General features: G+C 40.9%; 1 protein-coding gene across 2 annotated transcripts in view; it reads right to left on the bottom strand.

The window, feature by feature from the left end:
• PTGFRN (prostaglandin F2 receptor inhibitor) overlaps positions 1 to 18,159 on the bottom strand; it is a 134,544-nt gene that overhangs the window by 30,894 nt on the left and 85,491 nt on the right. Inside the window, exon 6 of one of the 2 annotated variants that reach the window (XM_058185854.1) lies at positions 14,945 to 15,364. The exons of the other annotated variant lie outside the window; for it this stretch is intronic. Within the exon in view, the coding sequence (XP_058041837.1) occupies positions 14,945 to 15,364 (420 nt within the window). The remainder of the gene's footprint in view (positions 1 to 14,944; positions 15,365 to 18,159) is intronic. 2 annotated transcript variants of the gene reach the window in all.

The raw sequence follows: 18,159 nt of genomic DNA, 5'->3' as shown, positions 1-18,159 counted from the left end.
ACTCACAGGGGGGCCTTCAAGTGTACCCGATTACAATTTGGGGTGAGTGTGGCACCGGGGCTGTTCCAAAATTTGATGGAACGACTTCTGCAAGGGCTCCCAGGGGTAGTTCCCTACTTCGATGATGTACTGATATCAGCCGAAAACGTAGAGGAATTGGGGGAGCGTTTGAGAAAAGTTCTGGGCATTTTCCAGGTTAAAGTGAACAAATGCCAGATAGGGGTAGAATCCGTCGAATTCTTGGGCTACCGAATAGACAAGAAAGGAATTCACCCCACTGAGAGCAAGGTCAAGGCAATCAGAAAGGCTCCAGCGCCCAAAAACAAAACAGAGCTACAGGCATTCCTGGGCTAGTGAATTTTTACGCGGTTTTTTTAAAAAACAAAGCGACCGTTGCTGAACCGCTGCATAAGCTCCTAGGGAAAAATACTGCTTGGTCTTGGGGAAAGTCGGAAAGTAGGGCTTTCGAAGCAGTAAAAAACGTGCTCTCAAGCGACAGCCTGCTCATCCAGTATCATAGCTCATTGCCATTAGTGCTGGTTTGCGATGCCTCCCCTTACGGGGTGGGGGCTGTGCTCAGCCACAGACTGCCAAACGGCACAGAAGCCCCTATAGCCTTCTACTCCAGAACGATGTCCTCCCCAGAGAGGAACTATAGCCAGTTAGATAAGGAAGCGCTAGCAATTGTGTCAGGGGTAAAAAAATTTCACGAATATGTTTTTGGGCGAGACTTTGAAATTGTGACTGACCACAGACCGCTGTTAGGAATACTGGCTGGCGATCACCAACGCCTGTGGCACTTTCGCCACGATTGACTCGATGGACTATTTTCTTAGCCGCTTATTCTTACAAGCTGCAGCATCGACCAGGAAAAGAAGTGGGGCATGCGGACGCGTTAAGCAGATGCCCACTACCAGGGCGATCAAGACCCCACTCCGGGACGCCCATCCTGCTTATTGACTCTTTGGACTCTGGCCCAGTCACATCTAAGGAAGTGGCTCGGCATCATACCGACATTATGTTAAGGACTGTACCGGTTGGGTACAAGAGGGTGGCCGCTGCGCGTAACGGTTTAAGGAATTTGTAAAAAAACGTGATGAGCTCTCGGCTCAAGGGGGGTGCCTGTTATGGGGTGATCGAGTGGTAATCCCGGAGAAATTGAGGGGAAGGGTATTGGACCTCCTCCACGAGGGTCACCCAGGGATCGTAAGGATGAAGGGGCTAGCAAGAAGCTATGTGTGGTGGCCACTCATGGACTCAGAGATTGCTGAGAGGGTAGGGAAATGCCAGGCTTGCCAAGAGTCCAGACCTCTACCCCCAACGGCCCCAGTCAGGGAATGGGAAAAACCCAAGGGCCCTGGTCAAGAATCCACATTGATTTTGCTGGCCCTTTCCACGGCCAAACCTTCCTAGTGGTTGTCGACGCTTTCTCTAAATGGTTGGAGATCATACTCATGAAATCCACGACAGCCGAGGCAGTAATCGCAGCCCTGCGCCACCTATTCGCAACCCACGGGTTGCCTGACACTCTGGTGTCCGACAACGGCCCGCAATTCACGGCAGCCCAGTTTGAGGAATACTTGGCAGAGGAGGGCATCCGACATGCCCTCTCTGCGCCTTTCCACCCTGCGTCGAATGGCCTTGCAGAGCGTTCCGTCCGGAGCGCTAAGGAGGCATTGTCCAGGCTCAAGCCAGGTGACTGGCAAACAAAGATAGATTTCTTTCTGGCCGTTCAGCACAGAACTCCAAGCACTGCTACAGGCAGAAGCCCAGCCGAACTATTGATGGGACGGAAGCTCCGGTGCCCACTTGACTGTTTGAATCCCCATAACACACCACAGGCGTACAAGGGGGAACTAGAAAAAACGAGAGAAATGGGCATAGGCGAGCGAGTGTGGGCCCGCAACTATGGGGACGGCCCAAGTTGGCTCGCAGGGCAAATCATAAAAGCAACCGGTCCAAAGTCATACTTGGTCGAGTTACAAGACAACCGAGTATGGAGGCGCCACATAGATCAGATAAGGAAACGAATAGCTGAACAACCCGAGCTAAATGAGACAGATCATGACCACTCCTTATTTGAACCCACAGCTGACCATAACCCGGGGGAGGCGCAAGACTTAGCTGAGGTCCCGGAGGTCCAGCGACGCCATCAGGTTCCCGATGGAAACAGCAGGGAAAACTCTAAAGTAATCCAAGGCCGGAGGCCAAGAAAAAGAGTCTGCAGTAATCCAGGGCCCGATGGCCTAGAGAAAGAGCTGGGAGGAGAAAACAGCCCTCCGACCAGCTCAAAACACCACCCAGGACTGAACCGCAGGTCCGAAAGAATTAGGAGACGCCCAGGTTATTTGCGTGACTACGAAAAATAACATGTAAATAATATGTAAATAGTGGTAAAGTGTTTTCTGGGAGGAGGAGTGTTATGTATCTTTAAATATTTTGGGAAACAGCAGGAAAATTCAAAAAGTAATCCAAGGCCGGATGGCCAAGAAAAAGAGTCTGCAGTAATCCAGGGCCCGATGGCCTAGAGAAAGAGCTGGGAGGAGAAAAAAGCCCCTCCGACCAGCTCAAAACACCACCCAGGACTGAACCGCGCAGGTCCGAAAGAATTAGGAGACACCCAGGTTATTTGCGTGACTACGTCGAAAAATAACATGTAAATAATATGTAAATAGTGGTAAAGTGTTTTCTGGGAGGGGAGGAGTGTTATGTATCTTTAAATATTTTGGCGGGAAACAAGCACGTTGCTGATTGGTTGAAGCCGCCGGTTAAACAGTATATAAAGGGTTGTTTTTCCCCAGCCAGGTTGCTGGGTTCACCATATATTAAAGAGCTGTTGTCACTACCCTGGTCTCCAGCCTCGTTACTTCCCGAACCCAACATGAAGGAAATGCTGCAAGGGAAACATCCTGTCACACAGAGTAAATCAAATGAAAGAAAGGCGTCCAACTATAACCCAACTGTCTCCTCAAAGGAAGAAAATAATGAAAGTCCACGGTGAATAAAAATAAATTATTATTACTAAAATTGTTTGCCATACAAATTTTGATATTATTCCACAGACTGCAATGGTTTATTTAAAAGTCACTCTATATTAAAACATTTTAAAGTTTTTTTCACCAAAGAAATGAGTCAGAAAGAAGGGTGTGTGTATGTGTGTGTGTTTTGCCAGGAGGGGGGTTCGGACTATGCAAACTATGAACACAGAAGAAGGTCTAATTAGAAGAAATAAACAATATAAATAAAGTATCTCCAAGAACAGCCAATAAAGAAAAAGAACCATTACTTTAGCTATGTAGTTGACCAGTTCCAGCATTTACAGCATGATTACTGTAAGAACAAATAATATTGAGAATTCATTCTTACGTCCGCTTCCCACCACTTTTTGTTTTAATTTTAAATTTAAGAGCAAACACGCCCATTTTTTTTCTATTTTCTTTTTGAGTGAATGCAAAAACCCCAAGCCTATTTAATTGTAAATAAATAAATAAAAAACAAGGCGCGCAGAAGGTTTGGGAGGCCTGCAGAGTGTTCCTGGGAGATGGGGGAGGGCAAAAATGCCCCCGTTTTTGCAAAAATTGGGCAAAAAATGGGCCTGTTTTTTGCAAAAATGGAACGAGTGGGGCAGGGCTTCGGGAGGTCAAAAATGGCTGTATTTGTTGTATAAGATACACCAACATTTCCACCCTATTTTAGGGGGGAAAGGTGTGTTTTATATTCTGAAAAATACGGTAATTATTATTACTAAAATTGTTTGCCATACAAATTTTGATATTATTCCACAGACTGCAATGGTTTATTTAAAAGTCACTCTATATTAAAACATTTTAAAGTTTTTTTCACCAAAGAAATGAGTCAGAAAGAAGGGTGTGTGTATGTGTGTGTGTGTTTTGCCAGGAGGGGGGTTCGGACTATGCAAACTATGAACACAGAAGAAGGTCTAATTAGAAGAAATAAACAATATAAATAAAGTATCTCCAAGAACAGCCAATAAAGAAAAAGAACCATTACTTTAGCTATGTAGTTGACCAGTTCCAGCATTTACAGCATGATTACTGTAAGAACAAATAATATTGAGAATTCATTCTTACGTCCGCTTCCCACCACTTTTTGTTTTAATTTTAAATTTAAGAGCAAACACGCCCATTTTTTTTCTATTTTCTTTTTGAGTGAATGCAAAAACCCCAAGCCTATTTAATTGTAAATAAATATTACCTAAAAGCCAGCCTTACAAACTGTTTAGGAAATAAAGTAGCAATATAAACCAAGTAAGGGAAATATGGCTGTGATACATATTTTGTAATTACAGTGAAATTTAGCAAAGGTCATTTGATTTTCATCTGACTGAATAGAAGGCCTAAACCATCTTCATTGTCACATGCGTACTTTGAAAGCTCTACAGAAGATGGAAGTGGACACCCACATTTAGTAAAAGATACAGAATCTCAAAACAAGTTCAAAATCAAGAAACCAATATTGCTTACTGTGGACATACATAAGTGCACTGACAATTTATTGCTGAAGATACTTCAGTTGACATCTATCTGAACATGCCTGCTCTCAAGAATATAATTTGTAATGCTTTGTTCAATGGACTATATAACCTAACACTTTTCTTTTCTCTACATGCCTGTCCCATTACAGATTAATCTTGATATCAGACTTTTAAGTATAAAAATTGAATTAGCATCTTGTCATTTAATATACACAGTCGTCTTTTAAAAAAATATGATTCCATTAATAACTATTTTTTCTGCATGCACTGTTTTTATTAAAAAATAATTATTCCACCAAATATTAGAAAAAATGTCTATGCTTTAACTGTGGGCATCAACTGACAAAGGGCCATATCATAATTTCTGAAGAATATTTCCACCCAAGGGTAGAAAACAGAAATCATTTTTTAATGTTTTTCAGGAACATTAAGAATAGAGACTTGTGAACATAATACCAAGGGTATTACGTTCAGGAAAGGCTTGCCTATGTAGTTCAACAACATCTACTTTACCACGAGGCTATACTGATGGAAAAGGACTAAAACATAGTTAACAAACTTCTCTCCCCACAACTACTAATCAGAACATATGATGCTCTAAATCATGGAGCTGCATATAATCATAATATAATTTTCCTACTAAAAAACTTGCTTTATACAACTGCCTTACCATTAATATAGAGCTGGGTGTCAAATTCGTGGCCCACAGGCCTGATGCATCATGCCCTGACCACGCCCACCTCCATTTTAGCAAATGGGTGGAAAGTTGCGATACGTCACATAACGACAATGTGACGCCACAAGTTTGACACCCCAGATATAGAGAGTAATGCAGACGTTGAATGTCAATAATTTGAATCTACAGGAGTTCTCCAAACCAAGAAATATTGTCATACTACAATTTAATGAAAAATAAAGAATTACTGAAAGAATGATGGCTAAACAACTGCATAATCACTGAATGAAACTGGGATTGTTTTACTGCAACCCAGTTTTAGGGTTTATTTCAGCATAGAAATTGCCATGGTCACTCTGATAGTGTCATGTCCCACTCCTCCTCTGATGGCCGGGTCTGGGAAGTCTGTATCAAGCGTGGCCACGAAGCCTCTGCAGCTTTGCAAATTCCTGTCAGAGTTCTCAGGGCAGGCAGGAATCCAAAGTGTGACTTCAGCAACCAGATTAGACTTTGCCTGACTCAAGGAACGCCAGAAAGCAGATCCTTTATATAAGCCATGGGGTGTGGCTCCATGACTCAGCACTTATCCAGGCCTGCCCCTCCCTTCCTTTTGCTGACGTCGCCTCTCCATTCTCTGGAAGCGGGGATCTGTCCACCCTTTGTCTTCCTGCCCAGCTGCCGGCAATTCTAGCTCGTGGCTGGCTTCATGCTCATCATGCTCACATGCTATAGGAGGGAGGTTTGTTTGCTCAGTCTGTCCGGACATGGTGCCAGGGCTGGGGGCTGGAAGCATGCCAGGCCATTCGTCTTCACTATCAGTCTCTGGCTGAGATAGCAAGAGATGGGAGGGGCCCGGCTGCGGAGAGGGGGGCGGGCGAGGCACAACAGATAGGTTATCTTTCACAAAAGAGAGAGGCAGGATATTTTAGCTACTGATCTCTGTCAAATTCTCAACAACATTTAGTTTCTTGAACCATGGTATCTGACTGGATAATTCCATGACTTGGAAACACTATGGTGTCGTAATGCTTTTCCTACCTGCACGGCCATTCCCCAAAAAGGAAAGCTGGGGGTTTCTATTCAGTCCATAGCTTTCCCATTGCCAAGTTCCACAAAGTTTAATACTGTCTCTATAAAATTGTTTACATCTATATGAAGATGTAGAGAAAGGTCATCAAGAGGCTTGGAATTAGATATAAAAACATTTTTTTCATCTAAACCAGTGGTAGTCAACCTAGTTCCTACCGCCCACTAGTGGGCATTCCAGCTTTCATGGTGGGCGGTAGGGGTTTTGTCCGATACTGAAGCACTTTCCTTTTTTTTTTGTTATTTAATTGACTTTTTAAAAAAATTTCATAGCATTATTTAAAAACATTTTCATTAGGTTTTCATAAAATACCCTGTGACGATTTAAATTTCTGAAAATATACTATTTGTATCACCCATGCATAAGTTTAGTTCACATTACATAAGTAAAATAAAATGGTGCTATAGTGTGACCGCAAACAAAAGAGCCTCATCCCAGAATAGCTTGCGCATCTGCCCGTACACCACCCAGCTGTAACAGCAAGCAGAGCTGCTAACTGCCCCCCCACAAACCCAATCCACGATGTGCGAGAGGCATGCGCAGACGACGATACATAGCGCATTATTGTGGAACCAGTGGGCAGTTAGAAAATTTACTACTAACAGAGATGCAAAAGTGGGCGGTAGGTATAAAAAGGTTGACTACCCCTGATCTAAACTAAGAAACAGTAGAATTGCTGAATTGATAACTGTCTCCACCTTTGAAGTCGTAAAGGCGGCTGGGACTATTTAAGCAATTGCACCATGATCTCTCACATCCTCTAAGTCAGGGGTCTCCAACCCTGGCGGACTTGAACTCCCAGAATTCCCTGCCATCAAAGCTGGCTGGGGAATTCTGGGAGTTGAAGTCCTCCAGCCTTAAAGTTGCCAAGGTTGGAGACTCCTGCTCTAAGTTGTGAAGCTTCTTTGTGGGAGGGGGTCTTTCCCGCGGCCTTGAAAGAGGCTGTGGTGAGACCCCTCCTCAAGAAGCCTTCCCTGGACCCAGCTGTTTTAGGGAACTACCGGCCAGTCTCCAATCTTCGCTTTATGGCGAAGGTTGTAGAGAGTGTGGTGGCATGTCAGCTACCCCAGTACCTAGATGAAGCTGTCTATCTAGACCCGTTCCAGTCCGGCTTCCGGCCCGGATACAGTATGGAGACAGCTTTGGTGGATGATCTCTGGAGGGCCAGGGCCAGGGATAGGGGTTACTCCTCTGCGCTGGTCCTATTAGACCTCTCAGCGGCTTTTGATACCATCGACCATGGTATCCTGCTGCGCCGGTTGGAGGGGTTGGGAGTGGGAGGCACCGTTTATCGGTGGTTCTCCTCCTACCTCTCTGATCGGACGCAGACGGTGTTGACAGGGGGGCAGAGATCGACTCCAAGGTGCCTCATGTGTGGGGTGCCGCAGGGGTCGATTCTCTCACCCCTCCTGTTCAACATCTATATGAAGCCGCTGGGTGAGATCATCAGTGGCTTTGGGGTGAGATACCAACTGTACGCTGATGACACCCAGCTGTACTTTTCCACCCCGGGCCACCCCAGTGAAGCTGTCGAAGTGCTGTCTCGGTGTCTGGAAGCCGTACGGGTCTGGATGGGAGGAACAGGCTCAAACTTAATCCCTCCAAGACGGAGTGGCTGTGGATGCCGGCACCTCGGTACAGTCAGCTGCAGATGCGGCTGTCTGTCGGGGGTGAATCATTGGCCCCGATGGAGAAGGTACGCAACTTGGGCGTGCTCCTAGATGGTCGGTTGTCCTTTGAAGACCATTTGGCGACCTTCTCCAGGAGAGCATTCTATCAGGTTCGCCTGATCCGCCAGTTGCGTCCCTTCCTGGACCGGGATGCCTTATTTATTTATTTATTTATTATTTAAATTTGTATACCGCCCTTCTCCCGAAGGACTCAGGGCGGTTCACAGCCAAGTAAAAACACACAATACATTATAAATACAATTAAAATACAATTTAAAAAACTTATTAAATTGGCCACAATTAAAATTTGGAGATAAAACCCATTAAAAACCCATAACTTAAAAAACTAACCCAGTCCAGTGCAGATAAATAAGTAAGTTTTAAGCTCGCGGCGAAAGGTTCGGAGGTCCGGAAGTTGACGAAGTCCTGGGGGGAGTTCGTTCCAGAGGCGGAGCCCCACAGAGAAGGCCCTTCCTGGGTGTCGCCAGACGACACTGTCGCGCCGATGGCACCCTGAGGAGTCCCTCTGTGAGAGCGCACGGTCGGTGAGAGGTATTCGGTAGCAGGCGGTCCCGTAGTAACGGCCCTATGCCATGGAGCGCTTTAAAGACGTTCACCAACACCTTGAAGCGCACCCGGAAGGCCACAGGTAGCCAGTGCAGCCTGCGCAGGATAGGTGTTACTCGGGAGCCACGAGGGGCTCCCTCTATCACCCGCGCAGCTGCATTCTGGACTAACTGTAGCCTCCGGATGCCCTTCAAGGGGAGCCCCATGTATGCACAGTCACTCATGCTCTCGTTACCTCTCGCCTGGACTACTGCAATGCTCTCTACATGGGGCTCCCCTTGAAGAGCACCTGGAGACTTCAGCTAGTTCAGAACGCGGCTGCGCGGGTTATTGAGGGAGCGTCTCGGAGCTCCCACATAACACCTATCCTGCGCAGACTGCACTGGCTACCTGTTGTTTTCCGGGTGCGCTTCAAGGTATTGGTTACCACCTTTAAAGCACTCCATGGCTTAGGACCGGGCTATCTACGGGACCGCCTACTGCCGGCTTCTATCTCCCATCGTCCGGTACGCTCCCACAGGGAGGGACTCCTCAGGGTGCCGTCAGCCAAACAGTGTCGACTGGCGGCCCCCAGGGGGAGGGCCTTCTCTGTGGGAGCTCCGACCCTGTGGAACGAACTTCCCCTCGGACTTCGACAATTACCTGACCTTAGGACCTTTCGCCGCGAACTTAAAACTTATTTATTTCGTATGGCTGGACTAGCCTGATTTTTATTTTTATTGGAAGGGTTTTTAAAACTGTGTTATTTTAAGGGGGAGTACGTTTTTTAACATTTTGGGCATTTAAATTAGTTTTTTAAGGGACGTTTTTAATTATTGTGTGTATTTACATTTTATCTGCCTGTTCACCGCCCTGAGTCCTTCGGGAGAAGGGCGGTATACAAATTAAATTATTATTATTATTATTATTATTATTATTATTATTATTATTATTATTATTATTATTATTATTATTATTATTAAGCAGACTAGAGATATTTTGCAGCTCTGTAGAGATTTTTTAAAAAACTGTAACAGTGCAAAGCAAACTGGCCACTTTAAACTCTACTTATTTTTCCTTCTGTGGACTACGGATTTTGCATGAAAGTTTTTTGTGCTCAGAAGAGTTAATAACTCAGTTGATACAGTTGATTCTGATCTTAAGCGCTAAACTTCAGACTTACTCCTTTCTCTGCATGCAGAAGGCAACAGCAAAGCAGAATAAAAGTTGATCCAAAATAAATGCAGAGTGGAAAATGATAAGTGTCTTTTTTAAAAAAAATAAAACTCAGAGGTTATGTAAAACTTTAAACTCTACTTATGTAAGAGGTTATGTAAAACTAAACAAGCTCAGGTTGTAATTTAGATTCTTTTAAGTTTATTTCAAATATTTTTTTAAAAATAAAACTCAGAGGTTATGTAAAACTAAACAAGCTCAGGTTGTAATTTAGATTCTTTTAAGTTTATTTCAAATATTTTTTTAAAAAATGAGGCCTTTAGTATTTTATTTTACATATACAAATATATTTTTAAGAGGAACTGGTATATTTATTTCTTGCCCATCTACTCATGTATGTGTAAGCTTATGCAACTTATTATTTACCCTTGAAGAGTAATGGACTTCAATTCCCAAAATTCCCCAGCCAGCATGAGCTATAAATATGAGCAAGTTGCTGGCTGGGGAATTCTGGGACTTGAAGTCCACCACCCTTCAAGGGGCCAAGTTTGGACATCCCTGCCTTAGGGTGTTATTACCGACAAAAACCCCTTGGCAAAGGCATCATATAATCCTAGCAATATGCATCAATTAACAGCCTAGCTAAGACGTTTTCTTCCACATACCAGAAAAGACCCAGTAACAATAAAATCAGAATAATGGATCACTATGGTTGCCTAATCTGACAGGAATGCCAAGTTAATATTCTAGCAATAATTGTACAAATGTGCTTCTTTCTTCCTGATTAAGGACCATTCCAAGACATCACACATATTCTCTCAGTACAACTTAAATATAGAACAAACTGTACCTTGGTCACTGAGTCAATGTCTTTTGACCAACAACTCCATTCTGTCTGGATTAATGCATTATATCAAGAATAAGCCCACTTCAGGTCATGAGACTATATGAAAAAAATAGAAAGGCAATGATACTCAAAAAGCTAATATGTCTTCTAACTGAACAAGCAGTCATATCTATTAGAATTATGGGACATCCAGAAATATTAATGTTATAAAAGTGTATGTACCTACTATAGATGCATATTGTAAAAAGGAAATAGTGAACATAACATTTAAGGTATCAGTTAGATACGCCAAATGCAGTTACTAGAAATATTAGGAATGGGGCACAGGACATTGGAATGCAAAAGAAATATTTGGACCAGATTAGAATTACCAAATATATCATCCTTCATGTCCTCTGGAAGACAAAGCCTTAAAATCAATTATTGTCCCACTTTTTGAATATCCAGAAAGCTACCCGAGGGGCTTTTTTCTGCAATGCCATAAGTAATACTGACCTCAAGTTAACAAATTCAGCACTGTGACCTTAATTGGTTGATTAGTACTCTCTGATGGACTTGCACTACCATCTGAAACTGATAAGAGCTTAATCAGTTATTCACTGAAGGCTTTAGGTTTATAACTGGCTCTAACACATTCCTGTAATTGAGAATCGATCTTCTTGAAGGAAGGAAAAAATAATTTCATATACATGTGGACATTAGTACTTTTTTGTTGTTACTTTTATTGCAGATGTCAGGGCAGTTAAACAATTAGAGTGTATGCTTTTCTTTCCACTTGTCCTCATGCCCAATTGTCTGTGTTCTCCTTTGCCTGTTCAGATATCTGGTAATCCTAGACCACATAAATGCAGGAGATAGGCTAAACAAATTTTTGGAAGATGGTTCTTTAATGCCAGTAAGTTTTGACTTGTAGAACATATACTTAAATATAATGCAAGTAACAGATTCAGTATATTAAGATTCATAAAAGAAAATCTGAAAAGCTACTGGAAAAGATAAAATACATTGTAAAAACCTAACATTTCCAACTGATCCAAATGACTTTCCTAACAGGGTATTATAATGATAGCCAAGACAAAGCAAAGCATGAAAAGCCTTAAGCAGCAACAAGGATGCACAATTGAACAGACTTTAAATGTCAAGCAAGAAAGGACAAGATATTGCAGTTAAGATATCAATGAATTCTTAAAAACAAAAAGAAATTGAAAATGAGGGATATTTTTAAAAGATCATAGAAATCGTAAGAAACCTCACAGCAAAGGTAGAACTCTTCAGAAATAACTGTGAAACTAGTAGAGGCAAATGAAGTTTATGGAAGATGGAAATATTGTATTTGAAATCTTTTACAATTCGGATTACAGAATGATAGAAACATCTATAGATAGAGAATATATTCAGGAACCAACTTAATTAGAAATTGAAATGTAACAATCATAGACCAACTGATAAATAGAAAAGCCACAGATACAAATGAAAAGTTGAACAATTTAAAGCTGCAAGAGAAGAGTCAGTTAAAGTGCCAATACTTTCATGTTAATATGGAACAAGATAGTATATATTTTAAAAAATGTTCTCTCTCTCTCTCTCTCTCTCTCTCACACACACACACACACACACACACACACACACACACACACACACATTTATATATATATATCAAAGAAGGCAAATGCACTATAATGAACCATTACACTAATATCTCATGCAAACAAAAACTTAAAATATGTCAAAGAGGAGTAGAATCACACATGGAGAATTAACTGCTATGGTTCAGAAAGGGTAGAAGAATATAAATTTATATATTTTCATATAATATTAGTTTTAAGGAAATTTGTTTTTTGTTTATTGATCAAAGCAAAGATTATGGTAGACAATGGGAATATATTGCATCTAACAGATATTGTAGAACGTCTGATTATTCTTCAGAGTAATCTTTAGAATGATCAAGAAATTATTCTTTTTTTATTAATGGTTTTATAATTTTTTTAACTGAAAGCTGCCCAGAGTCACTTAGGAAGATGGGTGATGTAAAAATGTGATGAATAAATAAATAGATAAATAAATTGTAAGAACTGAATTTGAAATAGAACTTTAAAATAAAGAAAGGAATGAGACAAATCTACATATTATCTCCATGTTATTTAAGTTGTATATTAAACATGTTATTAAGAATCTTGGGACTAGAATACAGGAAGTTTCTGACTTACACCACCAACTGGAATGGAATTTCAGTTGTAAGTCAGTGCAGCCCTAAGTTGAGGGGACTGGAGCTGATTTTTATTTTTTTTTGATAATTTGTTACAGCAGTTATTAAGTGACTCATGTGGTCATAAGTCTGAATCATGTGATTGTTAAGTGAAATGTAGTCATTAAGCCAATCCATTTCCCAAATGGGCATTTTTTTGTAATGGAAGCTGACAAAAACATCACAAATTGCTGTTACATGACTGCAGAACCTGCAACTGGTAATACATGCAAGCTGGTTGTCAAACCTGAAATGGGGTCATGTGACTACAGGGTGCTTAGCATGACATTTTATGACGACCAGAAGTGCTTTATGGGCCATAAAGCATCCTTGTTGGCGCAGTCGTAACTTCAAATGGTTGTTAAATGACTGGCCATATATCAAAAACTACCTGTAGTTTGAAGATAATATCATTACTATAAACACATTGAAAATTGTAGATGATATAATTTTGTAAAACTTGAACAATAGTGTAAAAAATAGAGAGTAAAATCATGAAGATTCTGGTCTGACCTAATTGCATCTAATTAATCTTCACTGAGTAATACGATGAGTAAGTTACAAAGAGAAGGAAAAAAAGGAACCACAGACAGTTCATTTTGACTATACATTTGTAAAGATGAAAACTCTTCTTGAAACATAAAACATTCAGGAAAACTGATATCTTGAAGCAACTTTGGAAGGAAACCAAATTAATGTTTTTCCGATACCAACAAGTCCTTCCAACTTCAAATAAAAATCAATATAAAACACAAAACTTATTCTAAAACTATGAAAATTATTTATTTGAAATATTACTTCTTTTAAATATTCCTACATTTACTTCATTCCTAAATTGAAGGCTATTGTCCGAATTGGCAGCATTTCATAATAAAAATTACAGCTTCATTAATCTAGTATAGTTTTAAATGATACTAAAACAAAACATAAATATACAGGAAAAGGAAAACCAATTCAGTTTTGTGAAACAATATTCTAAGCCAAGAATAGGAAATATGCTAGAGCTACTTTACAATTTATTATAAATACAGCAAATTGTGTTTATTGAAGGAAGACCCTAAGTTAAAGAAGCATTTCCAAACCATAAGGATCTGCAGTTGACTGCCAGTTCTTGATTTATTTATTTTCTTTATGCTCTCCATGTTTATTGCTACTAAGGTCTAAATACCATGTTGTTGTAAGATACAATAGATAGCTTTTACTTGCCTCCAGGCCTACAGTGACCCACACATCTGAGAGAAGGTAAAACAGCAGGCAGGAAAGCTGCTTCATTAAACAAAGGAGAATGTCAAAAGCTGGAAGTATTAAAGTAAGGAAAAAAATTTTGTAGTCTTATTTTCACAGCTGAAATTTTATGGCTCTGAACTTCCAATACTTGCTCAATTCTGCTGCAATTAAGAAATTGCTTGTTATTTTACTACTGCATGGGAAATTGACATTTTTCCTTCCTTAAATATCTCACAATATACTTTCTCCCACACATATTTAATACTTTTTAATACTAATATGCTGATTTTCCAATACTTAATATAAAGTATAACCTGTGTTTGCATGTGATCTTTTTATTTCCATAGGTAAAATGCAATTATTAAAAGTATCACCATTATCAGCTCTTCATACAAGAGTGATTTGCGGTCTAGAATGGGAAGTGGTACAGCGGAGAATGATAATTAATGCTTAGTGTCTCTAAACAGTACTCATCATAAAATCTATGGATCTTTTCCAGATTTAAATTAATTTCTTGGAGTTTAATTGAACATGAAGTTAGCAAAGTTAAATGGTAAGTGCCGTAAAATCAAAGCTATGTGTATATTTATTTCATTCTGAATAACCTTTTCAGTAATTGGGTAGGAGTAGATGCTGATAGCTACAGTTGCAAGAACACTGTAGATAGTATGAAAGAGCAGGGAGTGTCATTCCCATTAGGCAATTCTGATGGAAGAGGAAATAACAATATCACGTCAAACTGGGTATATTCATGTCTTACATTTTTTGTAGATTGCTCCAGAATGCAAGTAACATATGACAAGGTTCAGGGGAAAAACTATTAGCAAAGTTCTGAGTTAAGAGTTCTTCTAGAGTTGTCCATTTTACCATTAGTAGTACTAAAACAAAAACCTGGAGAAATTCTGGTAATAATTTTATAAACAAAGATACAGGTGTATTTTCCAAACTGTTCACCAGACTGGGATTCGTACTGACCTGAGGTCTGGAAGTCTATCTGGATAGGATTGGAGAAACCATCAACTGCCTTCCGCCATCTGCCTCCACCCCCTGGTGACCATGCAGTCACCTCACAGCGATATAGACCGGCATCAGAAATCTGAGTCTGGTACATCCTATAGCGGAACTCATTTTCTTGGATCTTTTCCAAGACTACACCATCCACCCGGTCCTGGTCTGTCCAGTCTTCCCGCCTAACTACTGAATCTTGATTGAGAGAAATGATACGAGTAGTGCCGTTCGTTCTTGTCCGATCACTAAGAGACTTCATTGCTGTAATGAGGACTGAATAACGAGGAGTCTTGATGTTCTGGGATGACACCTTGCAGGTCATTTCAAATGTATGCCCTGCCATGAAGAATGGTTTCAGCTTTACAGCCTCTACAGTCAGTGTGTAATCTGAGAAGAGAAAAGGAATCACAGACATAAGCAGCAAGCAAATGGTGGATAAACATTATGCAGTAAGCAAGGGATTATGCTGTTAATATCCTACAGACTATTTCAAGTTTTTTTCTTTAAGAAATGGAGGGCTGCACCATAGTTAGTTAGATGTAGACATACAAAGCATCATAGGATAGTGTGCACCTCTGCATTTTCCCTGTACTCAATGGTGCTTATTATCAAACATATACAAAGTTTTAGTGCAAATTAACAGTAGGTTTTGACAATGCATGAAAACAAAAACAGTAGGAAAGCACACAGAATAATTACATACTGATAATTTCAACATGTTCTTGAGTGAAGTCCTAACTGAGTTTTAATAAGAAATTAGAGCTTTGGTTGAAAAAAAATTGTACAAATGAGCACATGAACAGCATCAGAAAAATGAACTTTTCTGAATTGGTAATAATTCCTATTATAACTGATTTAGGGACTAATCAGTCAAATATGAGACTAATTCATGACATGATTACTCATCCATAAACCATATCTCAAAATAATAGAACACTGGAAATTTAAAATTTCTCACCTTTGCAATTTTATTTTAAATTGTCTTTTATTTGAATGGCTTTTACATTCCTAACAGATAATAAAACATAGAATAACAAAGTTTGAAGGAACCTTCAAGATCTTCTAGTCCAACCCATTGCTCAAGTAGGAGACCCTATACCATGGTTGTTACACTTAAGGCCCACAGACCAGATCTAGCCTGCAGGCTGCTTAGATCTGGCCTGCGGGGCTACCTCTGAAACAGCGAAGGACCGGCACGCGGTACCTCTGTTAGAAAAAATGCCCCCCTGAGGCCCTCCCAGGCTCCATTTTTGACTACGATGGCCTCCTACATTGCTCTGCCAGCAAAAATGGACCTTAGGAAGGCCACATGCTGTTTTCGCTGGCAGACAGCTCAGGCCAGCACAGTCGCCTCTGACATGAGTGACATCAAGCTGGCTACACCCACTCCCAAGGTCAAACACAACCCTGAAAAAGCCCTCAATGAAATCAAGTTTGACACCCCTGCCCTATACCATTTTCTTGGCAACACCATATAATATACTATGCAAACCACTCAAACAATAATAATTGTAACAATAGCAACAACAATATTTTTAAAGAAGCTGAACATACTTACCGTATATACTCGAGTATAAGCCGATCCGAATATAAGCCGAGGCACCTAATTTTACCACAAAAACTGGGAAAAACTATTGACTCGAGTATAAGCCGAGGGTGGGAAATGAGGCAGCTACTGGTCAATGTAAAAAATAAAGATAGAGCCAAGTAAAATAACATGAATATTTATTTGAACGAAAAACAATAAAAGTGCAAAAGGGGGAAGGAGGATTCCCAGCTTTAGAAAATTTAGAACTACGCCACCTTTGGTATGACCTGAGCATAGCTCATAAAATTATCTGCTACAATGTACTTCCTATCAATGACTACTTCAGCTTCAACCACAACAATACACGAGAACACAATAGATTCAAACTTAAAAGTGAACCTCTCCAATCTAGATTGCAGAAAATGTGACTTCAGTAACAGAGTTGTTAATGCCTGGAATGTGCTACCTGACTCTGGTCTCTTCCCAAAATCCCCAAAGCCTTAACCAAAGACTATCTAGTATTGACCTCACCCCATTCCTAAGAGGTCTGTAAGGCGTGCATAAGAGCACCAGCGTGCCTACCGTCCCTGTCCTAATGTTCCCTTTAGTTGTATTCCTTTTATGTATTCAATTCATGCTTATATTTATATAATTATTTAATATGTATTTGACAAAATAAAATGAATGAATGAATGAATAGAATAGAATAGAATAGAATTTTTATTGGCTAAGTGTGATTGGACACACAAGGAATGAATGAATGAATGAATGAATGAGTGAGTGAGTTACTTCAACAACATTGTCTCACAGAAATTGACAATACAACTGCAAGCATGAAAATGAGTCCTCCTTTAGCTTCCAAGGGACCAGGGTGCCTCTGAAGGTCAGTGCTCTAAGCACTAAGAACCCAGCACAAATCTAAGCCTGTATGCACACCAATAGTGAAAATACCCTGCACAGTGTCTCTTGGCAGAGAAGGTTAATTTTCATAGACGTTGGGGTGGCTCTTTCTTTTTTTTTTTGGCAGGGCAATAAGGGTCTCTAATATCATTAAACCCAAGTGTGAGGAAAAAGACAGCAGCTAAAATGTTAAGGCCAGTTGTGTGACCTTCTCCAATACAGTTGGCCTGGCTGTTTGCCAAAACTTAAAACACCCTCCCATCCCCCCCGTCCCTGCTAAAGCTTCTTTCTTAAAACAATTGTGGTCTTTGCCTTTCATGTCGCTCAACCTTTCACCTGCCAGGTTCCTAGCCCTTCACCCTTGACCCACTGCTGTGTTTGCTTAGCATTGTGCCAATCGACTTTAGAAGTCTGTGTGTGTGTGTGTGTGTGTGAGAGAGAGAGAGAGAGAGGGAGGGAGGGAGGGAGTGCAATGACTCACCGAGCATCTGGCTGAAGAGCAGCTGCTCCAGGTCGCCCAGCACGGTGAAGCACGGAGGGAGAAGAAAGAATGAAAGAAGGGGAGGAACGGCCCCTCCTTTCTCTCTTTCCCCTCTCCTCCCTTGCTCAAAAGCCCCAATAACCTTCACCAGCAAGGCAGACCCCACGGAAGGAAGGGACGGCTGACTCACCGAGCATCTGGCTGAAGAGCAGCTGCTCCAGGTCGCCCAGCACGGTGAAGCACGGAGGGAGAAGAAAGAATGAAAGAAGGGGA

The sequence above is a fragment of the Ahaetulla prasina genome, chromosome 5 (genome assembly GCF_028640845.1).
Source record: "Ahaetulla prasina isolate Xishuangbanna chromosome 5, ASM2864084v1, whole genome shotgun sequence".
NCBI classification, from domain to species: domain Eukaryota; kingdom Metazoa; phylum Chordata; class Lepidosauria; order Squamata; family Colubridae; genus Ahaetulla; species Ahaetulla prasina.
The sequence above is the reverse complement of the archived record's forward strand: the minus strand, read 5'-3'. Positions and strand labels throughout refer to the sequence as shown.